Source organism: Hyla sarda, chromosome 11 (genome assembly GCF_029499605.1).
Source record: "Hyla sarda isolate aHylSar1 chromosome 11, aHylSar1.hap1, whole genome shotgun sequence".
NCBI classification, from domain to species: domain Eukaryota; kingdom Metazoa; phylum Chordata; class Amphibia; order Anura; family Hylidae; genus Hyla; species Hyla sarda.
This window is the reverse complement of record NC_079199.1, coordinates 13,984,020-14,008,071: the sequence shown is the minus strand read 5'-3', so window position 1 is coordinate 14,008,071 and position 24,052 is coordinate 13,984,020. Positions and strand designations below refer to the sequence as shown.

Genomic DNA, 24,052 nt, shown 5'->3' with positions numbered 1-24,052 from the left:
GATTAGAAGCCAATCCCCACAGAAATCCTTTCCTACTCTGGACAGTTCCTGACACGGACAGAGTTGTCAGCAGAGAGCACTGTTGTCAGACAGAAAAGAATAACTCAACTTTAGCAGCTCATAACTACTGGAAGCATTGAGTTGTTCTTTTCTGTCTGACCACAGTGCTCTCTGCTGACAACTCTGTCCATGTCAGGAACTGTCCAGAGCAGGAAAGGATTTCTGTGGGGATTTGCTTCTAATCTGGACAGTACCTGACACAGTCAGAGGTGTCAGCAGAGAGCACTGTGGTCAGGCAGAAAAGAACAACTCAACTTCAGCAGCTGATGACTACAGGAAGGATTAAGATTTTAATAGAAGTAATTTACAAATCTGTTTAACTTTCTGGAGCCAGTTGATATATTTAAAAAAAAAAAAAAATTTTAAATCAACTGGTGCCAGAAAGTTAAACAGATGTGTAAATTACTTCTATTAAAAAAAATCTATATCGTTCCAGTACTTATCACAGCTGCTGTTATGATCCACAGGAAATTCTTTTCTTTTTGAATTTCCTTTCTGTATGACCACAGTGCTCTCTGCTGACACCTCTGTCCATTTTAGGAACTGTCCAGAGTAGGAGTAAATCCCCATAGCAAACCTATCCTGCTCTGCACAGTTCCTAAAATGGACAGAGGTGTCAGCAGAGAGCACTGCAGTCAGACAGAAAGGAAATTCAAAAAGAAAAGAACTTCATGTGGAACATACAGCGGCTGATAAGTACTGGAAGGATTAACATTTTTAAATAGAAGTAATTTACAAATCTGTTTAACTTTCTGAAACAGTTGATTTAAAAAAAAATGTTTTTCCAGAGGAGCACCCCTTTAATGGAGCGCTCAATAGCCTCCACTCATTATCGAGTGCAAGGTGGGCTAAATGGTTTCAGTTTATTGATTCAAGAAACAGATAATAGAAAGTTAAAGGGGTACTCCCGTGGAAAACTTTTTTTTTTTTTTTTTTTTTATAACTCTGGTGCCAGAAAGTTAAACAGATTTGTAAATGACTTCTATTAGAAAAATCTTAATCCTTCCAGTACTTTTTAGGGGCTGTATACTACAGAGGAAATGCTTTACTTTTTAGATTTCTCTGATGTCATGACCACAGTGCCCTCTGCTGACCTCTGCTGTCCATTTTAAGAACTGTCCCGAACAGGAGAAAATCCTCATAGCAAACATATACTGCTCCGGACAGTTCCTAAAATGGACAGCAGAGGTCAGCAGAGAGCACTGTGGTCATGACATCAGAGAAATCTAAAAAGTAAAGCATTTCCTCTGTAGTATACAGCCCCTAAAAAGTACTGGAAGGATTAATATTTTTAAATAGAAGTAATTTACAAATCTGCTTATCTTTGAGGTTAGCTCCTTTATATATCTTTTTTCTTTTGTGTTCTTTTTTTTTTTTTCTAATTTCTTCTTAACCCTTGTTTAATTTTTTAGTATATTCAATAGTATGGAAGATGGTATTTGTTAATTAAGCCAAATTTATTGTGCTTTTTATTCTTTTTGATCCTATTGATATTTTTTGATGTAGTATGTATTGATATTTTTTGATGTAGTATGTATCACTTAATTAAAATAATAATAAAAAAGAACGGTCATGTAAATAACATCAGTAGAACGGGTTTATTGCAATGATTTACAATGTAACTTCATGGAGTACGGTAAAATGATCCCAGCTTATGGCTAATACTCGGATCACGATGCGATGCAGACGCCGGACTGTGACTGGTTCTGCGGCCGCCAACATTGTAAAAGTGGCTAAAAGTTAAAGTCCAGCTTCCTTGGCGTCATGAACTGTTTGACCACGTCCTCCGTCACCTGCTTCCTGCGCTCCTGGTGCGCTGAGATCATCGGCTGTAAAGTCTCTATCAAGATTTTCTTTAGTTCTCCCGTTAGCAAAGCTCCACTGGTGTAATCCTGAAATATACGACAATAAAGTCATTACTACGGCGTAGACCAGTGTTTCCCAACCAGGGTGCCTCCAGCAGTTGCAAAACTACTACATGCTGGGAGTTGTAGTTTTGCAACAGCTGGAGGCACCCTGGTTGGGAAACACTGGCGTAAACTATACAAAATGCACATAGACATGGTCAGTGTTCCAAAAACAGCGCCACTCCAGTCATCAGGTTGTGTGTGGTATTGCAACTCATTTCCATTGAAGTGAATGGTGCCAAGTTGTAATACCATACACAACCTAAGGAGAGGTGTGGCGCTGTTTTCAGAAGAAATTAGCTCTGTTTTTCTATTCCTGGATAACTTCTTTAATCGTGGTGGATGGAAAGGACTAGCTGCAGGACAAACTTAAAGGGGTATTCCAGGAAAAAACTTTTTTTTAAATATATATATATATATATATATATATATATATATATATATATCTCAACTGGCTCCAGAAAGTTAAACAAATTTGTAAATTACTTCTATTAAAAAATCTTAATCCTTTCAGTACTTATGAGCTTCTGAAGTTAAGGTTGTTCTTTTCTGTCTAAGTGCTCTCTGATGACACGTGTCTTGGGAACTGCCCAGTTTAGAAGAGGTTTGCTATGGGGATTTGCTTCTAAACTGGGCGGTTCCCGAGACAGGTGTCATCAGAGAGCCCTTAGACAGAAAAGAACAACTTTAACTTCAAAAGCTCATAAGTACTGAAAGTATTTTTTAATAGAAGTAATTTACAAATCTGTTTAACTTTCTGGAGCCAGTTGATATATAAAAAAAAGTTTTTTCCTGGATAACGCCTTTAAAGGGGTACTCCAGTGGAAAACTTTTTTTTTTTTTTTTTTTATTAACTGGTGCAACAACCTAAGGAGAGGTGCGGCGCTGTTTTCAGAAGAAATTGGCTCTGTTTTTCTATTCCTGGATAACTTCTTTAATCATGGTGGATGGAAAGGACTAGCTGCAGGACAAACTTAAAGGGGTACTCCAGTGGAAAACTTTTTTTTTTTTTATTAACTGGTGCCAGAAAGTTAAACAGATTTGTAAATGACTTCTATTAAAAAATCGTTATCCTTCCAGTACTTATTAGCAGCTGTATGCTACAGAGGAAATTCTTTGCTTTTTGAATTTCTTTTTTGTCTTGTTCACAGTGCTCTCTGTCTGCTGACACCTCTGTCCGTGTCAGGAACTGTCCAGAGCAGCATAGGTTTGCTATGGGGATTTTCTCCTGCTCTGGACAGTTCCTGATACGGGCATCAGGTGTCGACAGAGAGCACTGTGGACAAGATAAAAAAGAAATTAAAAAAGAAAAGAATTTTCGCTGTAGCATACAGCTGCTAATAAGTACTGGAAGGATTAAGATTTTTTAATAGAAGTTATTTACAAATCTGTTTAACTTTCTGGCACCAGTTGATAAAAAATAAAATAAAAATAAAAATGTTTTCCAACAGAGTACCCCTTTAACTCTGCTACATCTAAAATAGAATGTTTCTTTATCACTGGGTGGTGAGTATGTGTGCCACTATACGCTGGGTGTCTCTCTACATCAGACTTCTGACCATCGCAGGCTTGTAGGATATGCTGACACTTTTAGTTCTACACCGCTGGTTTTGTACTGCGATCCTCCTTACAGGTGAATTTTCGGAATCAGCTGTGATGTGTGTACAATAGGATTAGCAATATTTCCATCCAATATATATCTCGTATATGGAATTTTCCATCAGTTTTCCCCTATTAAGCTTCATCTGTAATTTTTACATTACCATCATTTAGTGCAGTGTTTCCCAAACAGGGTGCCTCCAGCTGTTGCTAAACTACAACTCCCAGCATGCACGGACAGCCGTTGGCTGTCCGGGCATGCTGGGAGTTGTTGTTTTGCAACTGTTTTGGCTGGGAAACACTGATCTAGTGGGTGTAAATTAGCTGCTCCTCGAAGAAGAGGGGATCCTGCACCCCTATATCTCTCTAGCACACCCTTAAAAAGCAGCAGCATAAAGGACATTATAGAGCAGCACTGAACAGTGTAGGCTGTGAATCCAGCGCTGGGGTGAAAAAAAAGGGTGCGTTCACACGGCCGTCTGTTATTTTTTTTTCTCCCAGTTTAGGTTCCATTGTTGCCGCTTGTAAACGGATTACAAACGGTTGTAAAATAATCCCATTGAAGTCAATGGGATTTTTTTTTTTTTTTTTACAATCCTTTCACATCCGTTTGCACCCGTCTGCGTTCATTTCCATTTTTTTTACGGGAGAAGACTGTGCCTGCAGTATTTTTTCTCCTGTCAAAAAAACGGAAGAAAAGAACGGATACAGTAAATTTAACATTGACGTCTAGGGAAAACGGATGAGCCTTTACGGTCATCCGTTTGCATCAGTTTTTTGATCAGTTTTTACTTCTGAGCATGCTCAGAACAAACACATTTTTTTTATTAACTGAACAATAATGGATCCAAACGGATAACATCCGTTTGCATCCGCTATATTCAGTTTTTTTTTTAAAGTCCGTTTTTATTTTTGACAGAAGAACGGGACGGGTCTAGATGGCCGAGTGAACGCAGCCTAACACTAGAACTTTAGGAACTTCTGTGTGTCTCTCTAACTCTGTTTCACTTTGCAGATTTCTCCTCCTTGATAGTGTACTATGGGCAGCTGTAACCTGATCCCTCAGTGAGCTGATACTCTTGTTTTCATCTCTGCCTCTCCAAAGAGTCAGGGCATGATAGGAGTTGCAACAGCTGGGGAGCTATAGATTAGGGAGGGCATGCTGGGGGTTGTAGTTTGTTACAGCTGAAGAGACACAGGTTGGGGAAGGCATGCTGGGAGTAGTAGTTTTTCACCAGGTGAACAGTCACATGCTGTATGTGCATTCATAGTAACCACTACGTATGCTTCCGTCGTACCTGCTTAATTTTTTCGAGCTTCTCGTCGTCTTCAAGGAAGAAAGTCAAGTACATATAACAGACGTCGACTTCGCAGTTGCCACCATATTTCCGGTGTTCTTCAATGGTATCTTTCCCCCCTGAAAACGCATGCTTATTGACCTGATAAAAAGGAAAAAAGTACGAGAGTTATATTATTGATGCTGAGACGTACTCTATACTGCAAAGACTGCTGGGGACCCCCGCGATCTCTGCTGCGGCACCCCAGACATCCGGTGCACAGAGAGAACTTTGTTACGTGCCAGCTGACTGGCGATGCGGGGCGGAGGCTCGCAATGTCACAGTCATGCCCCGGCTCGTGACGTCAGAGCCACGCCCCCTAAATGAACGTCTATGGGAGGGGGCGTGGCGGCCGTCACGCCCCCGCCAATAGACTTGCATTGAGGGGGCGTGGCTGTGACATCACGAGCCTCCGGCGCTGCACTTGACGCCCTAAACGAATGCTGGGTGTAGCAGGGAGATCGCGGGGGTCCCCAGCGGCAGGACCCCAGCGATCAGACATCTTATCCCCTATCCTTTGGATAGGGGATAAGATGTTTAGAAGCGGAGTACCCCTTTAAAGAACCAGAATATAACAACCCCAGTAATCTATGGGGCCCATATAGTATAACCACTTGCCTCTCACTATATGTCACATTGAATGCTGTATTGTGAATGTGCAATAAGGTGCTGCCTTAAAGGGGTACTCCGCTGCTCAGCGTTTGGAACTGTTCCGAATGTTGGAGTCGGGAGCTTGTGACGTCATAGCCCCGCCCCCTTGTGACATCACACCCCACCCCCTCAATGCAAGTCTATGGGAGGGGGCGTGACAGCCGTCACACCCCCTCCCATAGACTTGCATTGAGGGGGTGGGGCATGACATCATGAGGGGGCGGGTTATGTCGTCACGAGCTGCTGGCTCCAGCGTTCGGAACAGTTTATTCCAAATGCTGAGCAGCGGAGTACACCTTTAAACTGATATCTAACCCAAAACCATAGCGACTCCATTTGCTGGCGTACAGTTTTCATGCACCTGACATTTGCCCCCATTTTATTATCATCAGAGCTGTACCTTATTCTTTATCTGTTTGGGAGTGTCTGTGAGGAAAATGGAAGAATTGGGATCGCTGGCGCTCATTTTTGTCTGTGCCCCTTGCAAGGCAGGAAAGAAGGTAGAATGCATCAAGGCCGGTTTAGGGTAGCTGATCCTGGGGGCCACATCCCGGGTCATTCTGAAGTACGGATCCTGGAATATAAAAACATTATTTTATTATTGCATGGTAATATGGTAATCAGACATGGCAGCGCAATAGAGAAGTTTTATATATATATATATATATATATATATATATATATATATATATATATAAAATATACACAGTGATCCCCCAACTTACAATGTTTTCTGGACCATTTTAACCTGAAACCAGACTCAGCATACAATGTACAGACAGTCCAGATCTGTGATACCTGTCAATGGCCGGAAGATCTGACCAATCAGAATGGGCATTCACTGGTAAAACCCCTGTATTACTGAAGTGCATTCACTGACTGGTGTCTGGTAGCTCCCCCTACAGTACAGGGAGGTATAATATGTTCTGTACTACTCTTTACCTGTACTACTGAAGTGTATGCACTGACTGGTGTCTGGTAGCGCCCCCTACAGTACAGGGAGGTATAATATGTTCTGTACTACTCTTTACCTGTACTACTGAAGTGTATGCACTGACTGGTGTCTGGTAGCGTCCCCTACAGTACAAAGAGGTATTACATGTTCTGTACTCTTTACCTGTATTACTGAAGTGTATGTACTGACTGGTGTCTGGTAGCGCCCCCTACAGTACAGGGAGATATTACATGTTCTGTACTCTTTACCTGTACCAGCGTCAGCTACTCCTTTGGACTCCAGGTGAGGGCGGCTCCATGTTACTTTATTAGGACATTGCGTGTACTGTACAGGACCCTGAAGAAGCTCTTGTCCTCTACATAGACAGTGATTACAGCTCCAGCAGATCCTTATTACTTTTCTATGTAAGGATTTGCTTTATCTATATTAGTTATCTACTTATTTATCTTTAATCCTCACTTTTTCCTATTTTTGGATGACATTTTGGGGCTTCAGAACCAATTACCAGGCTTCCATAGAGTTCTGGTCTCAACATACAATGGTTTTAACATACAATGGTCGTCCTGGAACCAATTAATATTGTAACTTCAGGGACCACTGTACTTTATTTCAAATCCCCTCTTTGTCTCTATGCAATAATTAAAACAAACATAACTGTATCCTTAACAACCAGCATCCCGATACCGGTAAAGCAATGTTCCTCAACCTACGGCTCTTTAATGGTTACAAAACTTCAACTACCATTATGTCCTGAGAGCAGGAGGCTGTCATGGCACGATGGAAGTTGCCATTTTGCAACCACTAGAAGGCCTTGGAGAACACTGGTGTAAAGTATTGGGATGCTGTGCAGACGGGTGTAAGGTATTGGGATGCTGTGCAGACGGGTGTAAAGTATTGGGATGCTGTGCAGATGGGTGTAAGGTATTGGGATGCTGTGCAGATGGGTGTAAAGTATTGGGATGCTGTGCAGATGGGTGTAAGGTATTGGGATGCTGTGCAGATGGGTGTAAAGTATTGGGATGCTGTGCAGATGGGTGTAAGGTATTGGGATGCTGTGCAGATGGGTGTAAAGTATTGGGATGCTGGGCAGATGGGTGTAAAGTATTGGGATCCCAATACTTTACATCCATCTGATCCATCCAATACTTTACATCCAGCATCCCAATACTTTACATATACACAATGCTGGGCAGACGGGTGTAAAGTATTGGGATGCTGGGCAGACGGGTGTAAAGTATTGGGATGCTGGGCAGACGGGTGTAAAGTATTGGGGTGCTGGGCAGACGGGTGTAAAGTATTGGGATGCTGGGCAGACGGGTGTAAAGTATTGGGATGCTGGGCAGACGGGTGTAAAGTATTGGGATGCTGTGCAGATGGGTGTAAAGTATTGGGATGCTGTGCAGATGGGTGTAAAAGTAAGTTTTATACCTGGTCGATGGCGCACGGAATGAGACACTGAATATCTTTTCTGCCATTGAATATTTCCGGGAAGGAGCTGCTGAAGGACGGTGCAGCCTGAATAGCAGGAAAGCTGATTTTACCTGACAATAGAACCATGAAGAACCAAGATCAATTGGGACAATTGTACTATCCCTGGTCACTACAGGCCAGTACTACTACACCCAGCAGACGGGTGACATCAGGGATCAGCACATATCAACCTACCGATGCAGTCACTGTCTGTAAAGCCGAATATCCCTTTAACTTGGTTGAACGTTACATGTTTCTGGACTCGGACGACATTTTTGTAGAAACCTGAACTCATCCTGTTAGATACAAAGATATGAAAATTTACCATATATTTTCCTGATACAATTTCCAAAGTAAATAAAAGTATACCTGTCCCTTTAAAAAAAAAAAAAAACTTTTGACATGTCCTAAAGAAGTTTTCATCAAACGGGGTCTGAGTGTTCAGACCCTGACAGATCACTAGAACGACCCAGGAGATGAGCGCGTGGCTTGGCGCTTTTCCTTCCGCTCTCGGCCGGCCACCAGGACGAACCCATAGACTTACAATGTAAATTTGTCTCGGTCATGTGACACATGTTGGGGGAGAACGCGCTTACCGTGGACTCCCCATTTCTCTTTCTTGTGATTGGCTGCACTGCGGCTGATCAGAACTGTTCACATATCTCTACAAACTTTTTTCATTTTTTTTTTTTTTTAAAGTGACAGTACCCATTTAAATGGCATTCCAAGGATTCTTGAATTATAAACCGCCCCCCTAGATACAATAAGACGAGTCACTTACCCCATGTATTCCAGGTCAGAGAAGATGAAGGTCTTGTTAACATCGAAGCCGCACGCTATGATGTCCTTGGCGTTTTCTATTGTGTACTGATAGGCTTTCTCTAGGGTCAAGTCTTTCCACAGATACTTCTCATCGTCCGTCATCTGGACGACCAGCGGGACGTTAAATGTTTCCTGCAACCACCTGGAAATAGCGCAGGAAGCTGTTAGCCCAGTGTGTTTCCGACTGTTGCAAAACTACAACTCCCAGCATGCCCGGACAGCCTTTGGCTGTCCGGGCATGCTGGGAGTTGTAGTTTTGCAACAGCTGGAGGCACCCTGGTTGGGAAACATTGTCCAATAATGTAACAGTTTTTAGGAGTTGTCATCACACGAACACAGCGAATAATAACTCACCTTAACTACGCAATAGACAGGTTACCTGTAATTTGCCGCCTCTGTAAAGCTACATTGTTGACTAGTCCTTATACAAAGGCTGACCCAGAAGGCTAGGGTTTCACTGCAACTCAGTCATGTGATCAAAGATTGCGGGGACGCGAGATGGCATCATAACCCCTTCATTTTCGTTTTTGCATTTTTATATATATATATATATATATATATATATATATATATATATATATATTTTTTTTTTTCACTTTTTAATAACCACAACATTTATTTGGAGGACCATATGATGGCTGTTTATTTGCTGGACTGATCGTACTTTGTAGACCAATCGTACTTCCTTTTGTTCATATAAAAAAATAAAATAAAATTTATCCAAACAAAATAAAAAAAAAAATATAGATATATGTGTGTCTGTATATTTTGTGAGGCAAGATTGAAAACATAAAAAAAATAATAATAATAAAAAAATGGGCAAATTTGGGGGTGGTTAGCATTTCAGTTCTTCTTTATGCCGTTACCCGTGCAGTCAAACTGATTGTTATTTTGGTTCTTTAGGTCCGTATGATTTATATAGTTTCTGAATATAAAAATAAATATAAAAAAAAAGTAGTGGAAAATAACTTATCCCCTATCCAAACGATAGGGATAAGTTATAGATCGTGGGGTGTTTTTTTTTTGACCGCTGGGACCCCCCGTGATCTCCTGTGCAGGGCCCCAGCAGTCTGCAGGAAGGAGGCATGTTCGTCCCCTGCATGACGTTGCGGCCAACAAGCCCCCGCCTGGATCCCATAGAGATACATGGAGGGGAGTGTCGGCTGCCACGTCATGCGGGGACGGAATGCTCCCTTCCTGCAGACTGCTGGGGCCCCATACAGGATATCGCGGGGGTTCCCAGCAGTCGGATCCCCCGTGATCTATAACTTATCCCCTATCGTTTGGATAGGGGATAAGTTATTTTCCACTACAGTATTTCTTTAAAATTACCCTGTTTTGACCCCTATAACTTTTTTTAATTGTCCCCCTGCAAAGCTGTGTTGGGGCTCATTTTCTGCGCCATCATCTGTGGTTTCTATATGTACCAATTTAACGTAGATTGAACTTTTTGATTGCTTTTTATTCCTTTTCTTCTGTGATGTCTTCACAAAAAAGGCAGGTTTGAAATTCTAAATTTTAATGCATTAACATTTTTGGTTTACGCTGTTCACCCAGCAGGATTGATAATGTTATAATTTAATAGTTTGGAAAATTGTGGATTCTGCAGTACCAGAAATGTTTTTTTTTTTTTTTTTTTTTTAAAGAGAGGGCAATTTAAATGTAATATTATCGGGGAACTTTTCTTTTTTCTTTTTTTTTATAGTTTTAAAAACATTTTATCTTTCTCTACTTTTTTATTTTATTATTTTTTACACTTCTTTTTTTTTTTTTTTTTTTTAAGCCCCCCCCACTAGGGAATTTGAATGAGCAATCATACAGTTCAATGTCATACTATGGTATAACACTGATCTATTGGAAGGGGACTTTTATGTTACAGTCTGCCATAAGCTTGCCTTCCCCAGCATGCGCTCTTTTCAAAGAGCTGCAGCCTGTACATGAGATTGTGGGGGTTTCCAGTAGTCGGACCCCCGTGATCAGACACTTCATCAGTTACTTTTTGCTGCAGTACCCCTTTAAAAGTGAATGTAACATATTTTTGTTAATGGGCGCTGAAACTTGCGGGTTGTATCAGGACCACATTCACGTTCATTAGCTATGATAGAGGCACGGACACTGCGAATTATGGTCACTCTGTAGGCTTAGCCTAAAAATGACGCAACTAATGCAAAAAAATCCAAACTTACAGATTTTTGGTTGCAATGGACTTTGCCAGCAGTCAGGCCTAGTGCAAGGATTTTTGCCACCCTAGACAAAAGCTAATTTTGCCGCCCCTTGGCTCTGCCTTTTGACACGCCCCACCTTACTGCTGGGATGACACACTGGAACAAACCTCCTCCTAATGTTATCAATCAGGGGTTTTGGTGGGGTTTTCTGGATGGGCAGATGCTTAGGATACTTGCTAACTTTATTGCTGCGGGCAGAGTGGCGCCCCCCCCCCATCAAGAGTACACTCTAGGCAGCTGCCTATTTTGCCTATAGGCAAAGCTGTCCCTGCCGGCATTGACCTTCAGCTTTATGTTACATGTGATCGCCTTTTGTTCACAAACTGCCTTCTTCTTTTCTTACAGTCAGATTACATTGTTATGCGACAGCCACAAAAACATTTTACAAAACCACACAAACATTTTTTGTTGTGTGACCTGATGCTGCACGGCTGTAGTTGTTGTGCAGCCGTAGTCTAAGAATCAGATGCTTACTTGGTGAAGATGAATGGAACGAGGTGACCGACGTGCATGGAATCTGAAGATGGCCCCCGTCCAGTATAGAGGTAAAATGGCTTCTTGTTTTCGACTGCATCCAGAATCTGGTGCATGTCCCTAATATATAAAACAAAAAAATAAATAGAAGTAAATAAATAAAAAAATAATTTTATATTATATATTTACACACATATATATATATATATATATATATATATATATATATATATATATATAGATAGAAAAATATAGAAGCAGCACACCACAGGTAGACTTCAAAGGAAAGGTGAATTTATTCCATGATGTGAGAGACTACGTTTCTCCAGCCTCACGCTGGCTTTCTCAAGTGTATATACACACATACACACACACACACAAATAATAAGCGGTGGCACTCCGAAATGCGAAAAAATACACGCTCCCCGGGCCGTGACATCATGAGGGGGCGGGTCTATGATGTCACGAGCTCCCGGCTCAAGCGTTCAGAACTGTTTGTTCCAAACGCTGAGCAGCGGAGTACCCCTTTAACTTTAAGAAGAGAACAAGTCACACCTGTGTGAAAAGAAGATTCCTCTCCGTAAGAAGTGATGCGCCTTGTTCCCGGTAACACGTTCTATTCGATCGATAAGATCCTGGTCAATTTTGCTGCTCCCAAACCGAACTGTGGAAAAGTTATGAAAAATTTAGATTTGTAAAAAATTCTATCTATATCTTAGATCTCATATCTATCTACAGTGGAGCAAAAAAGTATTTAGTCAGCCACCAATTGTGCAAGTTCTCCCACTTAAAAAGATGAGAGAGACCTATAATTTTCATCATAGGTTATAACCTCAACAATGAGAGACATAATGAGAAATAAAAATCCATAAGATCACATTGTCTGATTTTTATTTGCAATTATGGTGGAAAATAAGTATTTGGTCCTTTCTGTCTCTCACAGACCTGTAACTTCTTCTTTAAGAGTCTCCTCTGTCCTCCACTCGTTACCTGTATTAATGGCTCCTGTTTGACCTTGTTATCAGTATAAAAGACACCTGTCCACAACCTCAAACAGTTACACTACAAACTCCACTATTGCCAAGACCAAAGAGCTGTCGAAGGACACCAGAAACAAAATTGTAGACCGGCACCATGCTGGGAAGACTGAATCTGCAATAGGCAAGCAGCTTGGTGTGAAGAAATCAACGGTGGGAGTAATTATTAGAGAATAGAAGACATACAAGACCACTGATAATCTCCCTCGATATGGGGCTCCACGCAAAATCTTACCCTGTGGTGTCAAAATGATCACAAAACGGTGAGCAAAAATCCTAGAACCACATGGGGGGACCTAGTGAATGACCTGCAGAGAACTGGGACCAAAGTGACAAAGGCTACCATCAGTAACACATTACGCCACCAGGGACTCAAATCATGCAGTGCCAGACGTATACCCCTGCTTAAGCCAGTACATGTCCGGGCCTGTCTGAAGTTTGCTAGAGAGCATTTGGATGATCCAGAAGAGGATTGGGAGAATGTCATATGGTCAGATGAAACCAAAGTAGAACTTTTTGGCAAAAACTCAACTCGTTGTGTTTGGAGGAGAAATAATGCTGAGTGGCATCCAAAGAACACCATATCTACTGTGAAGCACGGGGGGTGGAAACATCATGCTTTGGGGCTGCTTTTCTGCAAAGGGACCAGGACGACTGATCCGTGTAAAGGAAAGAATGAATGGGGCCATGTATTGTGAGATTTTGAGTGAAAACCTCCTTCCATCATTGAAGATGAAACATGGCTGGGTCTTTCAGCATAACAATGGTCCCAAACACACCGCCCGGGCAACAAAGGAGTGGCTTCATAAGAAGCATTTCAAGGTCCTGGAGTGGCCTAGCCAGTCTCCAGATCTCAACCCCATATAAAACCTTTGGAGGGAGTTGAAAGTCTGTGTTGCCCAGCGACAGCCCCAAAACATCACTGCTCTAGAGGAGATCTGCATGGAGGAATGGGCCAAAATACCAGCAAAACCTTGTGAAGACAAAACGTTTGACATCTGTCATTGCCAACAAAGTGTATATAACAAAGTATTGAGATGAACTTTTGTTATTGACCAAATACTTATTTCCACCATAATTTGCTAATAAATTCTTTAAAAATCAGACAATGTGATTTTATGGATTTTTTCTCTCATTCTGTCTCTCATAGTTGAGGTTATAACCTATGATGATAATTACAGCCTCTCATCTTTATAAGTGGGAGAACCTGCACAATTGGTGGCTGACTAAATACTTTTTTGCCCCACTATATGTATCTATCTATCTGTCTATATGGGGTGGGGATATGCTGGGATTTGTAGTTTCCTAATACAAGTTGGAAGCCATGACCATGAGTATCAGGTTCCTCCTCGCAGTCCCCTCTGCATTACCGTCCGTCACCCACCTATAAGTTTATCATAGTCCACCCCCTTGGCGCTGCCGGTCTGTACAGTCCATGGATCCACAAAGTCGTCCCCGTCACTTGCGGCCGGCAGCCCATTGTTGGTATTCGCGGTGTCACTGGTGGGTGGAGAGCCCGGCTTGTAGTCCTCGCCAGTGGCCTTCTTGTAGTCAACCTTCAGAGCCAGGAGAAGCTTCACCGCGGCATCAATTTCCTCCTTTAAAGCAAAGAAAAAACAACAAGTGTTATCTAACCAGTCCTATGATGTGTGTCCGACAGCGTTTCCCAACCAGGGTGCCTCCAGCTGTTACAAACACACACCGCACACATACACAGAACATACATGTCACACACACACACGTACAGAACATACATGTCACACACACACACGTACAGAACATACATGTCACACACACACACACGTACAGAACATACATGTCACACACACACACACACGTACAGAACATACATGTCACACACACACACACACGTACAGAACATACATGTCACACACACACACACGTACAGAACATACATGTCACACACACACACACACACACACACGTACAGAACATACATGTCACACACACACACACACACACACACGTACAGAACATACATGTCACACACACACACACACGTACAGAACATACATGTCACACACACACACACACGTACAGAACATACATGTCACACACACACACACACGTACAGAACATACATGTCACACACACACACACACGTACAGAACATACATGTCACACACACACACGCGTACAGAACATACATGTCACACACGCGTACAGAACATACATGTCACACACGCGTACAGAACATACATGTCACACACGCGTACAGAACATACATGTCACACACGCGTACAGAACATACATGTCACACACGCGTACAGAACATACATGTCACACACGCGTACAGAACATACATGTCACACACGCGTACAGAACATACATGTCACACACGCGTACAGAACATACATGTCACACACGCGTACAGAACATACATGTCACACACGCGTACAGAACATACATGTCACACACGCGTACAGAACATACATGTCACACACGCGTACAGAACATACATGTCACACACGCGTACAGAACATACATGTCACACACGCGTACAGAACATACATGTCACACACGCGTACAGAACATACATGTCACACACGCGTACAGAACATACATGTCACACACGCGTACAGAACATACATGTCACACACGCGTACAGAACATACATGTCACACACGCGTACAGAACATACATGTCACACACACACACACACGTACAGAACATACATGTCACACACACACACACACGTACAGAACATACATGTCACACACACACACACGTACAGAACATACATGTCACACACACACACACACACACACACGTACAGAACATACATGTCACACACACACACACACACACACACGTACAGAACATACATGTCACACACACACACACACGTACAGAACATACATGTCACACACACACACACACGTACAGAACATACATGTCACACACACACACACACGTACAGAACATACATGTCACACACACACACACACGTACAGAACATACATGTCACACACACACACACACACACACACGTACAGAACATACATGTCACACACACACACACGTACAGAACATACATGTCACACACACACACACACACACACACGTACAGAACATACATGTCACACACACACACACACGTACAGAACATACATGTCACACACACACACACACGTACAGAACATACATGTCACACACACACACACACGTACAGAACATACATGTCACACACACACACACACGTACAGAACATACATGTCACACACACACACACGTACAGAACATACATGTCACACACACACACACACGTACAGAACATACATGTCACACACACACACACGTACAGAACATACATGTCACACACACACACACGTACAGAACATACATGTCACACACACACACACACACACACACGTACAGAACATACATGTCACACACACACACACACGTACAGAACATACATGTCACACACACACACACACGTACAGAACATACATGTCACACACACACACACACGTACAGAACATACATGTCACACACACACACACACGTACAGAACATACATGTCACACACACACACACACACACACACGTACAGAACATACATGTCACACACACACACACGTACAGAACATACATGTCACACACACACACACACACACACACGTACAGAACATACATGTCACACACACACACACACGTACAGAACATACATGTCACACACACACACACACGTACAGAACATACATGTCACACACACACACACACGTACAGAACATACATGTCACACACACACACACACGTACAGAACATACATGTCACACACACACACACACGTACAGAACATACATGTCACACACACACACACACGTACAGAACATACATGTCACACACACACACACACACACACGTACAGAACATACATGTCACACACACACACACACACGTACAGAACATACATGTCACACACACACACACACACGTACAGAACATACATGTCACACACACACACACACACACACGTACAGAACATACATGTCACACACACACACACACACACGTACAGAACATACATGTCACACACACACACACACACGTACAGAACATACATGTCACACACACACACACACACACACGTACAGAACATACATGTCACACACACACACACACACACACGTACAGAACATACATGTCACACACACACACACACGTACAGAACATACATGTCACACACACACACACGCGTACAGAACATACATGTCACACACACACACACGCGTACAGAACATACATGTCACACACACACACACGCGTACAGAACATACATGTCACACACACACACACGCGTACAGAACATACATGTCACACACACACACACGCGTACAGAACATACATGTCACACACACACACACGCGTACAGAACATACATGTCACACACACACACACGCGTACAGAACATACATGTCACACACACACACGCGTACAGAACATACATGTCACACACACACACGCGTACAGAACATACATGTCACACACACACACGCGTACAGAACATACATGTCACACACGCGTACAGAACATACATGTCACACACGCGTACAGAACATACATGTCACACACGCGTACAGAACATACATGTCACACACGCGTACAGAACATACATGTCACACACGCGTACAGAACATACATGTCACACACGCGTACAGAACATACATGTCACACACGCGTACAGAACATACATGTCACACACGCGTACAGAACATACATGTCACACACGCGTACAGAACATACATGTCACACACGCGTACAGAACATACATGTCACACACGCGTACAGAACATACATGTCACACACGCGTACAGAACATACATGTCACACACGCGTACAGAACATACATGTCACACACGCGTACAGAACATACATGTCACACACGCGTACAGAACATACATGTCACACACGCGTACAGAACATACATGTCACACACGCGTACAGAACATACATGTCACACACGCGTACAGAACATACATGTCACACACGCGTACAGAACATACATGTCACACACGCGTACAGAACATACATGTCACACACGCGTACAGAACATACATGTCACACACGCGTACAGAACATACATGTCACACACGCGTACAGAACATACATGTCACACACGCGTACAGAACATACATGTCACACACGCGTACAGAACATACATGTCACACACGCGTACAGAACATACATGTCACACACGCGTACAGAACATACATGTCACACACGCGTACAGAACATACATGTCACACACGCGTACAGAACATACATGTCACACACGCGTACAGAACATACATGTCACACACGCGTACAGAACATACATGTCACACACGCGTACAGAACATACATGTCACACACGCGTACAGAACATACATGTCACACACGCGTACAGAACATACATGTCACACACGCGTACAGAACATACATGTCACACACGCGTACAGAACATACATGTCACACACACGTACAGAACATACATGTCACACACACGTACAGAACATACATGTCACACACACACACACACACACACGTACAGAACATACATGTCACACACACACACGTACAGAACATACATGTCACACACACACACACACACACGTACAGAACATACATGTCACACACACACGTACAGAACATACATGTCACACACACGTACAGAACATACATGTCACACACACACACGTACAGAACATACATGTCACACACACACACACACACACGTACAGAACATACATGTCACACACACACGTACAGAACATACATGTCACACACACGTACAGAACATACATGTCACACACACGTACAGAACATACATGTCACACACACGTACAGAACATACATGTCACACACACGTACAGAACATACATGTCACACACACGTACAGAACATACATGTCACACACACGTACAGAACATACATGTCACACACACGTACAGAACATACATGTCACACACACGTACAGAACATACATGTCACACACACGTACAGAACATACATGTCACACACACGTACAGAACATACATGTCACACACACGTACAGAACATACATGTCACACACACGTACAGAACATACATGTCACACACACGTACAGAACATACATGTCACACACACGTACAGAACATACATGTCACACACACGTACAGAACATACATGTCACACACACGTACAGAACATACATGTCACACACACGTACAGAACATACATGTCACACACACGTACAGAACATACATGTCACACACACGTACAGAACATACATGTCACACACACGTACAGAACATACATGTCACACACACGTACAGAACATACATGTCACACACACACACACACACGTACAGAACATACATGTCACACACACACACGTACAGAACATACATGTCACACACACACACGTACAGAACATACATGTCACACACACACACGTACAGAACATACATGTCACACACACACACGTACAGAACATACATGTCACACACACACACGTACAGAACATACATGTCACACACACACACGTACAGAACATACATGTCACACACACACACACACACGTACAGAACATACATGTCACACACACACACACACGTACAGAACATACATGTCACACACACACACACACACGTACAGAACATACATGTCACACACACACACACACACGTACAGAACATACATGTCACACACACACGTACAGAACATACATGTCACACACACACACACACGTACAGAACATACATGTCACACACACACACACGTACAGAACATACATGTCACACACACGTACAGAACATACATGTCACACACACGTACAGAACATACATGTCACACACACACACACGTACAGAACATACATGTCACACACACACAGAACATACATGTCACACACACACAGAACATACATGTCACACACACACAGAACATACATGTCACACACACACAGAACATACATGTCACACACACACAGAACATACATGTCACACACACACACAGAACATACATGTCACACACACACACACAGAACATACATGTCACACACACACACACACACAGAACATACACGTCACACACACACACACGTACAGAACATACACGTCACACACACACACGTACAGAACATACACGTCACACACACACACACGTACAGAACATACACGTCACACACACACACACGTACAGAACATACACGTCACACACACACACGTACAGAACATACACGTCACACACACACGTACAGAACATACACGTCACAAACACACGTACAGAACATACACGTCACACACACACGTACAGAACATACACGTCACACACACACACGTACAGAACATACACGTCACACACACACGTACAGAACATACACGTCACACACACACACACGTACAGAACATACACGTCACAAACACACACACACGTACAGAACATACACGTCACACACACACACGTACAGAACATACACGTCACACACACACGTACAGAACATACACGTCACACACACACACACGTACAGAACATACACGTCACACACACACGTACAGAACATACACGTCACACACACACGTACAGAACATACACGTCACACACACGCGTACAGAACATACACGTCACACACACGCGTACAGAACATACACGTCACACACACACGTACAGAACATACACGTCACACACACACGTACAGAACATACACGTCACACACACACGTACAAAACATACACGTCACACACACACGTACAGAACATACACGTCACACACACACGTACAGAACATACACGTCACACACACACGTACAGAACATACACGTCACACACACACGTACAGAACACACACGTACAGAACATACACGTCACACACACGTACAGAACATACACGTCACACACACGTACAGAACATACACGTCACACACACGTACAGAACATACACGTCACGCGCACGTACAGAACATACACGTCACACACACATGTACAGAACATACACGTCACACACACACGTACAGAACATACACGTCACACACACGTACAGAACATACACGTCACACACACACGTACAGAACACACACGTACAGAACATACACGTCACACACACGTACAGAACATACACGTCACACACACGTACAGAACATACACGTCACACACACGTACAGAACATACACGTCACACACACATGTACAGAACATACATGTCACACACACACGTACAGAACATACACGTCACACACACACGTACAGAACATACACGTCACACACACACGTACAGAACATACACGTCACACACACACGTACAGAACATACACGTCACACACACACGTACAGAACACACACGTACAGAACATACACGTCACACACACGTACAGAACATACACGTCACACACACGTACAGAACATACACGTCACGCGCACGTACAGAACATACACGTCACACACACATGTACAGAACATACATGTCACACACACATGTACAGAACATACATGTCACACACACACACACATGTACAGAACATACATGTCACACACACACACATGTACGGAACATACATGTCACACACAGAACATACACATCACACACACACACGTCACATACACATATACTCACTTTCGGTGCCTTTCCTGTTTTCAGTTCCCGGACTTTCTCTCCCTGCTCTGACACCCGGTTATACAGCTCCAGGGGCGAGAGGGCGTCAACAGATACAGGGTCGGCCATGATGACGGATTAATTTAACGCCAAATAAATCAGCGAATCCTGAGGTGTGAGAATCCTGATTAGAAATTATATAAAAATAATAATAAATCTATTAGTTACTAATACATTGTAGCCTATAGTGCCCCCCCCCATGATCTTTGACCCTTCTAATGGATAATCTACATGTATAGATGTGTATGACAGTCTGTCAGGGCATGCTGGGAGTTGTAGTTTTGCAAACAGAAAGACGTATGCTGGGAGTTGTAGCTAGGCAACCAGCGTGCATCCAGATGTTGCAAGACTACAACTCTATATAGCCAAAAAACAAAGAGACCCACAATACTACTAATATTTCAAAAGGTATGACAATCTTTATTAGACAAAATAAGACAAACAATTAAAATGATTAAAAAGGCAGAGGATAACCTTGGGCAGGAGACAATAAGTGCCAGTGAATCTGGTATGGGTAATGTAGGTATTCAATGGAGAGCATATACAATGTACAACTGACACAACTGCAAACTCCTAGTATAGTACAATGTAGATATAACATCTAACATACACAAATATGAGATAGGGAGCAGCAATACAGTATTATAGACAAAATGGAAACCCAAAAATTGGAAACTAAAAATACCTAAAGAAACTACCTGTCATATACCCACAAGCCAGGAACACCAAGCACCAACACCCCAACGCACGTTTCGCGTATGGGCTTCGTCAGGGGGCGTGTGACTACAACTCCCAGCATGCCCAGACAGCCAATGGCAAATTATGCAGAAACTAGGCGCCAATTCCACATAATCTTTGCTCCATTTTCCATGTAGATGTCCATGAGAACATTTTCCTTGCTGAATTTCATAGTGTGAACATTACCCTAAAGCTTAGTCTTGCAGTTTGCTGACACTATGTTTTTTTTTTCTCCCACAGACTTCTATGGGATAAAAGAAACGCTAATAAAAATGCAAACTGCCAGCAAAACTACAACTCCCAGCATGCCTGGACAGCATTACATATATACATACATAGAGACACCCATACATATATTTCACTGCTGACACTCCTACCAATCAGTCTTTTCCAACCAATGTGCCTCCAGCTGTTGCATAACTACAACTCACAGCAAGCCCGGACAGCCGTTGGCATGCTGGGTGTTGTAGTTTTGCAAACAGCTGCAGGCATGCTGGGAGTTGTAGTTTTGATAACAGCTGGAAACATGCTGTGTGTTGTAGTTTTGAAACAGCTGCAGGCATGCTGGGAGTTGTAGTTTTGCAAACAACTGAAGGCATGCTGGGAGTTGTAGTTTAGTAACAGCTGGAGGCATGCTGGGAGTTGTAGTTTAGTAACAGCTGGAGGCATGCTGGGAGTTGTAGTTTAGTAACAGCTGGAGGCATGCTGGGAGTTGTAGTTTAGTAACAGCTGGAGGCATGCTGGGAGTTGTAGTTTAGTAACAGCTGGAGGCATGCTGGGAGTTGTAGTTTAGTAACAGCTGGAGGCATGCTGGGAGTTGTAGTTTAGTAACAGCTGGAGGCATGCTGGGAGTTGTAGTTTAGTAACAGCTGGAGGCATGCTGGGAGTTGTAGTTTAGTAACAGCTGGAGGCATGCTGGGAGTTGTAGTTTAGTAACAGCTGGAGGCATGCTGGGAGTGTCAGTTTAGTAACAGCTGGAGGCATGCTGGGGGTTGTAGTTTAGTAACAGCTGGAGGCATGCTGGGGGTTGTAGTTTAGTAACAGCCATGAGGCAGCTGCTCCTTCAGTGTGACCTTTGACCCCGTCAGAGCCATATGGCAGATTCTGCTGACTGGGCAGTTCTATAACATACAGGACATTGGGCTCCTATAACACATGGACCTATAGATGATTACAGTCCAGGACCGCTCACACCTCTCTATAAGGACTACAGGAGCCGGCGGGGGACATGTGACCAGGTACACGTGACTACACGGGGGCCCCCGGGGCCTGACACCCACCTCACCCGTCATCCGCCGCCTTCCCCGTGTGATCCCAGCTGCCGGTGTCTGGATACTGCAATCTCAGGCTCCGCCCAGTGTGCAGCCGACATACACTCCCCGCGGGAACTGGAGATAATCACAAAGGTTCCTACTCAGAACCATGGCGGACACCTCCAAGCTGAAGCGCTGAAAAATGAACTGAGAGACAGAATGAAAGTGATTTATAATAATAATTCACTGATATTTGATGGAATAAACTGATATTAACTGCGGATGATCGCGAGAGGAACTTCAGGTGCGCGGCTCTAGTTTCCGGGGGAACGGATTTGTGGGTGGACAGAGTCTGAGCTGTGTGATACAGTGAAGGCATGGAGCGGCTCCCGGCATGCAGTGCGGCTGTCAGAGGGCGCTGTGTACACTGAGCGGTATGTGTGCGGTCTCCTCGTGATATCCGGGTGTTATACAGAGGTCCGGGTCATAGTGCAGGCCGGTTATACAGAGGTCCGGGTCATAGTGCAGGCCGGTTATACAGAGGTCCGGGTCATAGTGCAGGCCTGTTATACAGAGGTCCGGGTCATAGTACAGGCCGGTTATACAGAGGTCCGGGTCATAGTACAGGCCGGTTATACAGAGGTCCGGGTCATAGTGCAGGCCGGTTATACAGAGGTCCGGGTGATAGTGCAGGTCGGTTATACAGAGGTCCGGGTCATAGTGCAGGCCGGTTATACAGAGGTCCGGGTCATAGTGCAGGCCGGTTATACAGAGGTCCGGGTCATAGTGCAGGCCGGTTATACAGAGGTCCGGGTCATAGTGCAGGCCGGTTATACAGAGGTCCGGGTCATAGTGCAGGCCTGTTATACAGAGGTCCGGGTCATAGTGCA

The 24,052-nt window shown here is 43.4% G+C and overlaps 2 protein-coding genes across 22 annotated transcripts in view; one reads left to right on the top strand and one right to left on the bottom strand.

Moving 5' to 3' along the window:
• Positions 1 to 1,638: 1,638 nt before the first annotated feature.
• Positions 1,639 to 23,320, bottom strand: WARS1 (tryptophanyl-tRNA synthetase 1). 3 transcript variants are annotated; one of them, XM_056545239.1, is made up of 11 exons: positions 23,195 to 23,320; positions 21,133 to 21,295; positions 13,922 to 14,135; positions 12,056 to 12,164; positions 11,501 to 11,620; positions 8,761 to 8,943; positions 8,175 to 8,275; positions 7,938 to 8,050; positions 5,955 to 6,128; positions 4,865 to 5,005; positions 1,639 to 1,952 (listed from the first exon to the last, which is right to left on the bottom strand). In XM_056545239.1, exons 2-11 carry the CDS (start codon positions 21,238 to 21,240, stop codon positions 1,794 to 1,796), a joined length of 1,422 nt encoding a protein of 473 aa, XP_056401214.1. In that variant the 5' UTR covers positions 21,241 to 21,295; positions 23,195 to 23,320; the 3' UTR covers positions 1,639 to 1,793. The 3 variants fall into 3 exon arrangements, with proteins under 3 accessions (XP_056401214.1, XP_056401213.1, XP_056401215.1); XM_056545238.1 differs by having other exon boundaries at positions 23,190 to 23,282; XM_056545240.1 differs by having other exon boundaries at positions 23,104 to 23,234.
• A 178-nt stretch (positions 23,321 to 23,498) lies between these two features.
• WDR25 (WD repeat domain 25) overlaps positions 23,499 to 24,052 on the top strand; it is a 135,296-nt gene continuing 134,742 nt past the window's right edge. For all 19 annotated transcript variants that reach the window (XR_008848668.1, XR_008848670.1, XR_008848669.1 and 16 more), the window contains exon 1: positions 23,499 to 23,596. The gene's annotated coding sequence lies outside the window, so the exon portion shown is untranslated. The remainder of the gene's footprint in view (positions 23,597 to 24,052) is intronic.

What these genes read in the sequence shown, in the direction of transcription:
- WARS1 (XM_056545239.1), bottom strand. Translation starts at nt 21,240, where the DNA reads ATGGCCGACCCTGTATCTGTTGACGCCCTCTCGCCCCTGGAGCTGTAT. An exon ending in AAACAGGAAAGGCACCGAAA is followed by an intron (nt 14,136 to 21,132) that starts GTGAGTATATGT and finishes TTTGCTTTAAAG; the next exon opens with GAGGAAATTGATGCCGCGGT. An exon ending in CCAAACAGATAAAGAATAAG is followed by an intron (nt 5,006 to 5,954) that starts GTACAGCTCTGA and finishes CCTTTTTATCAG; the next exon opens with GTCAATAAGCATGCGTTTTC.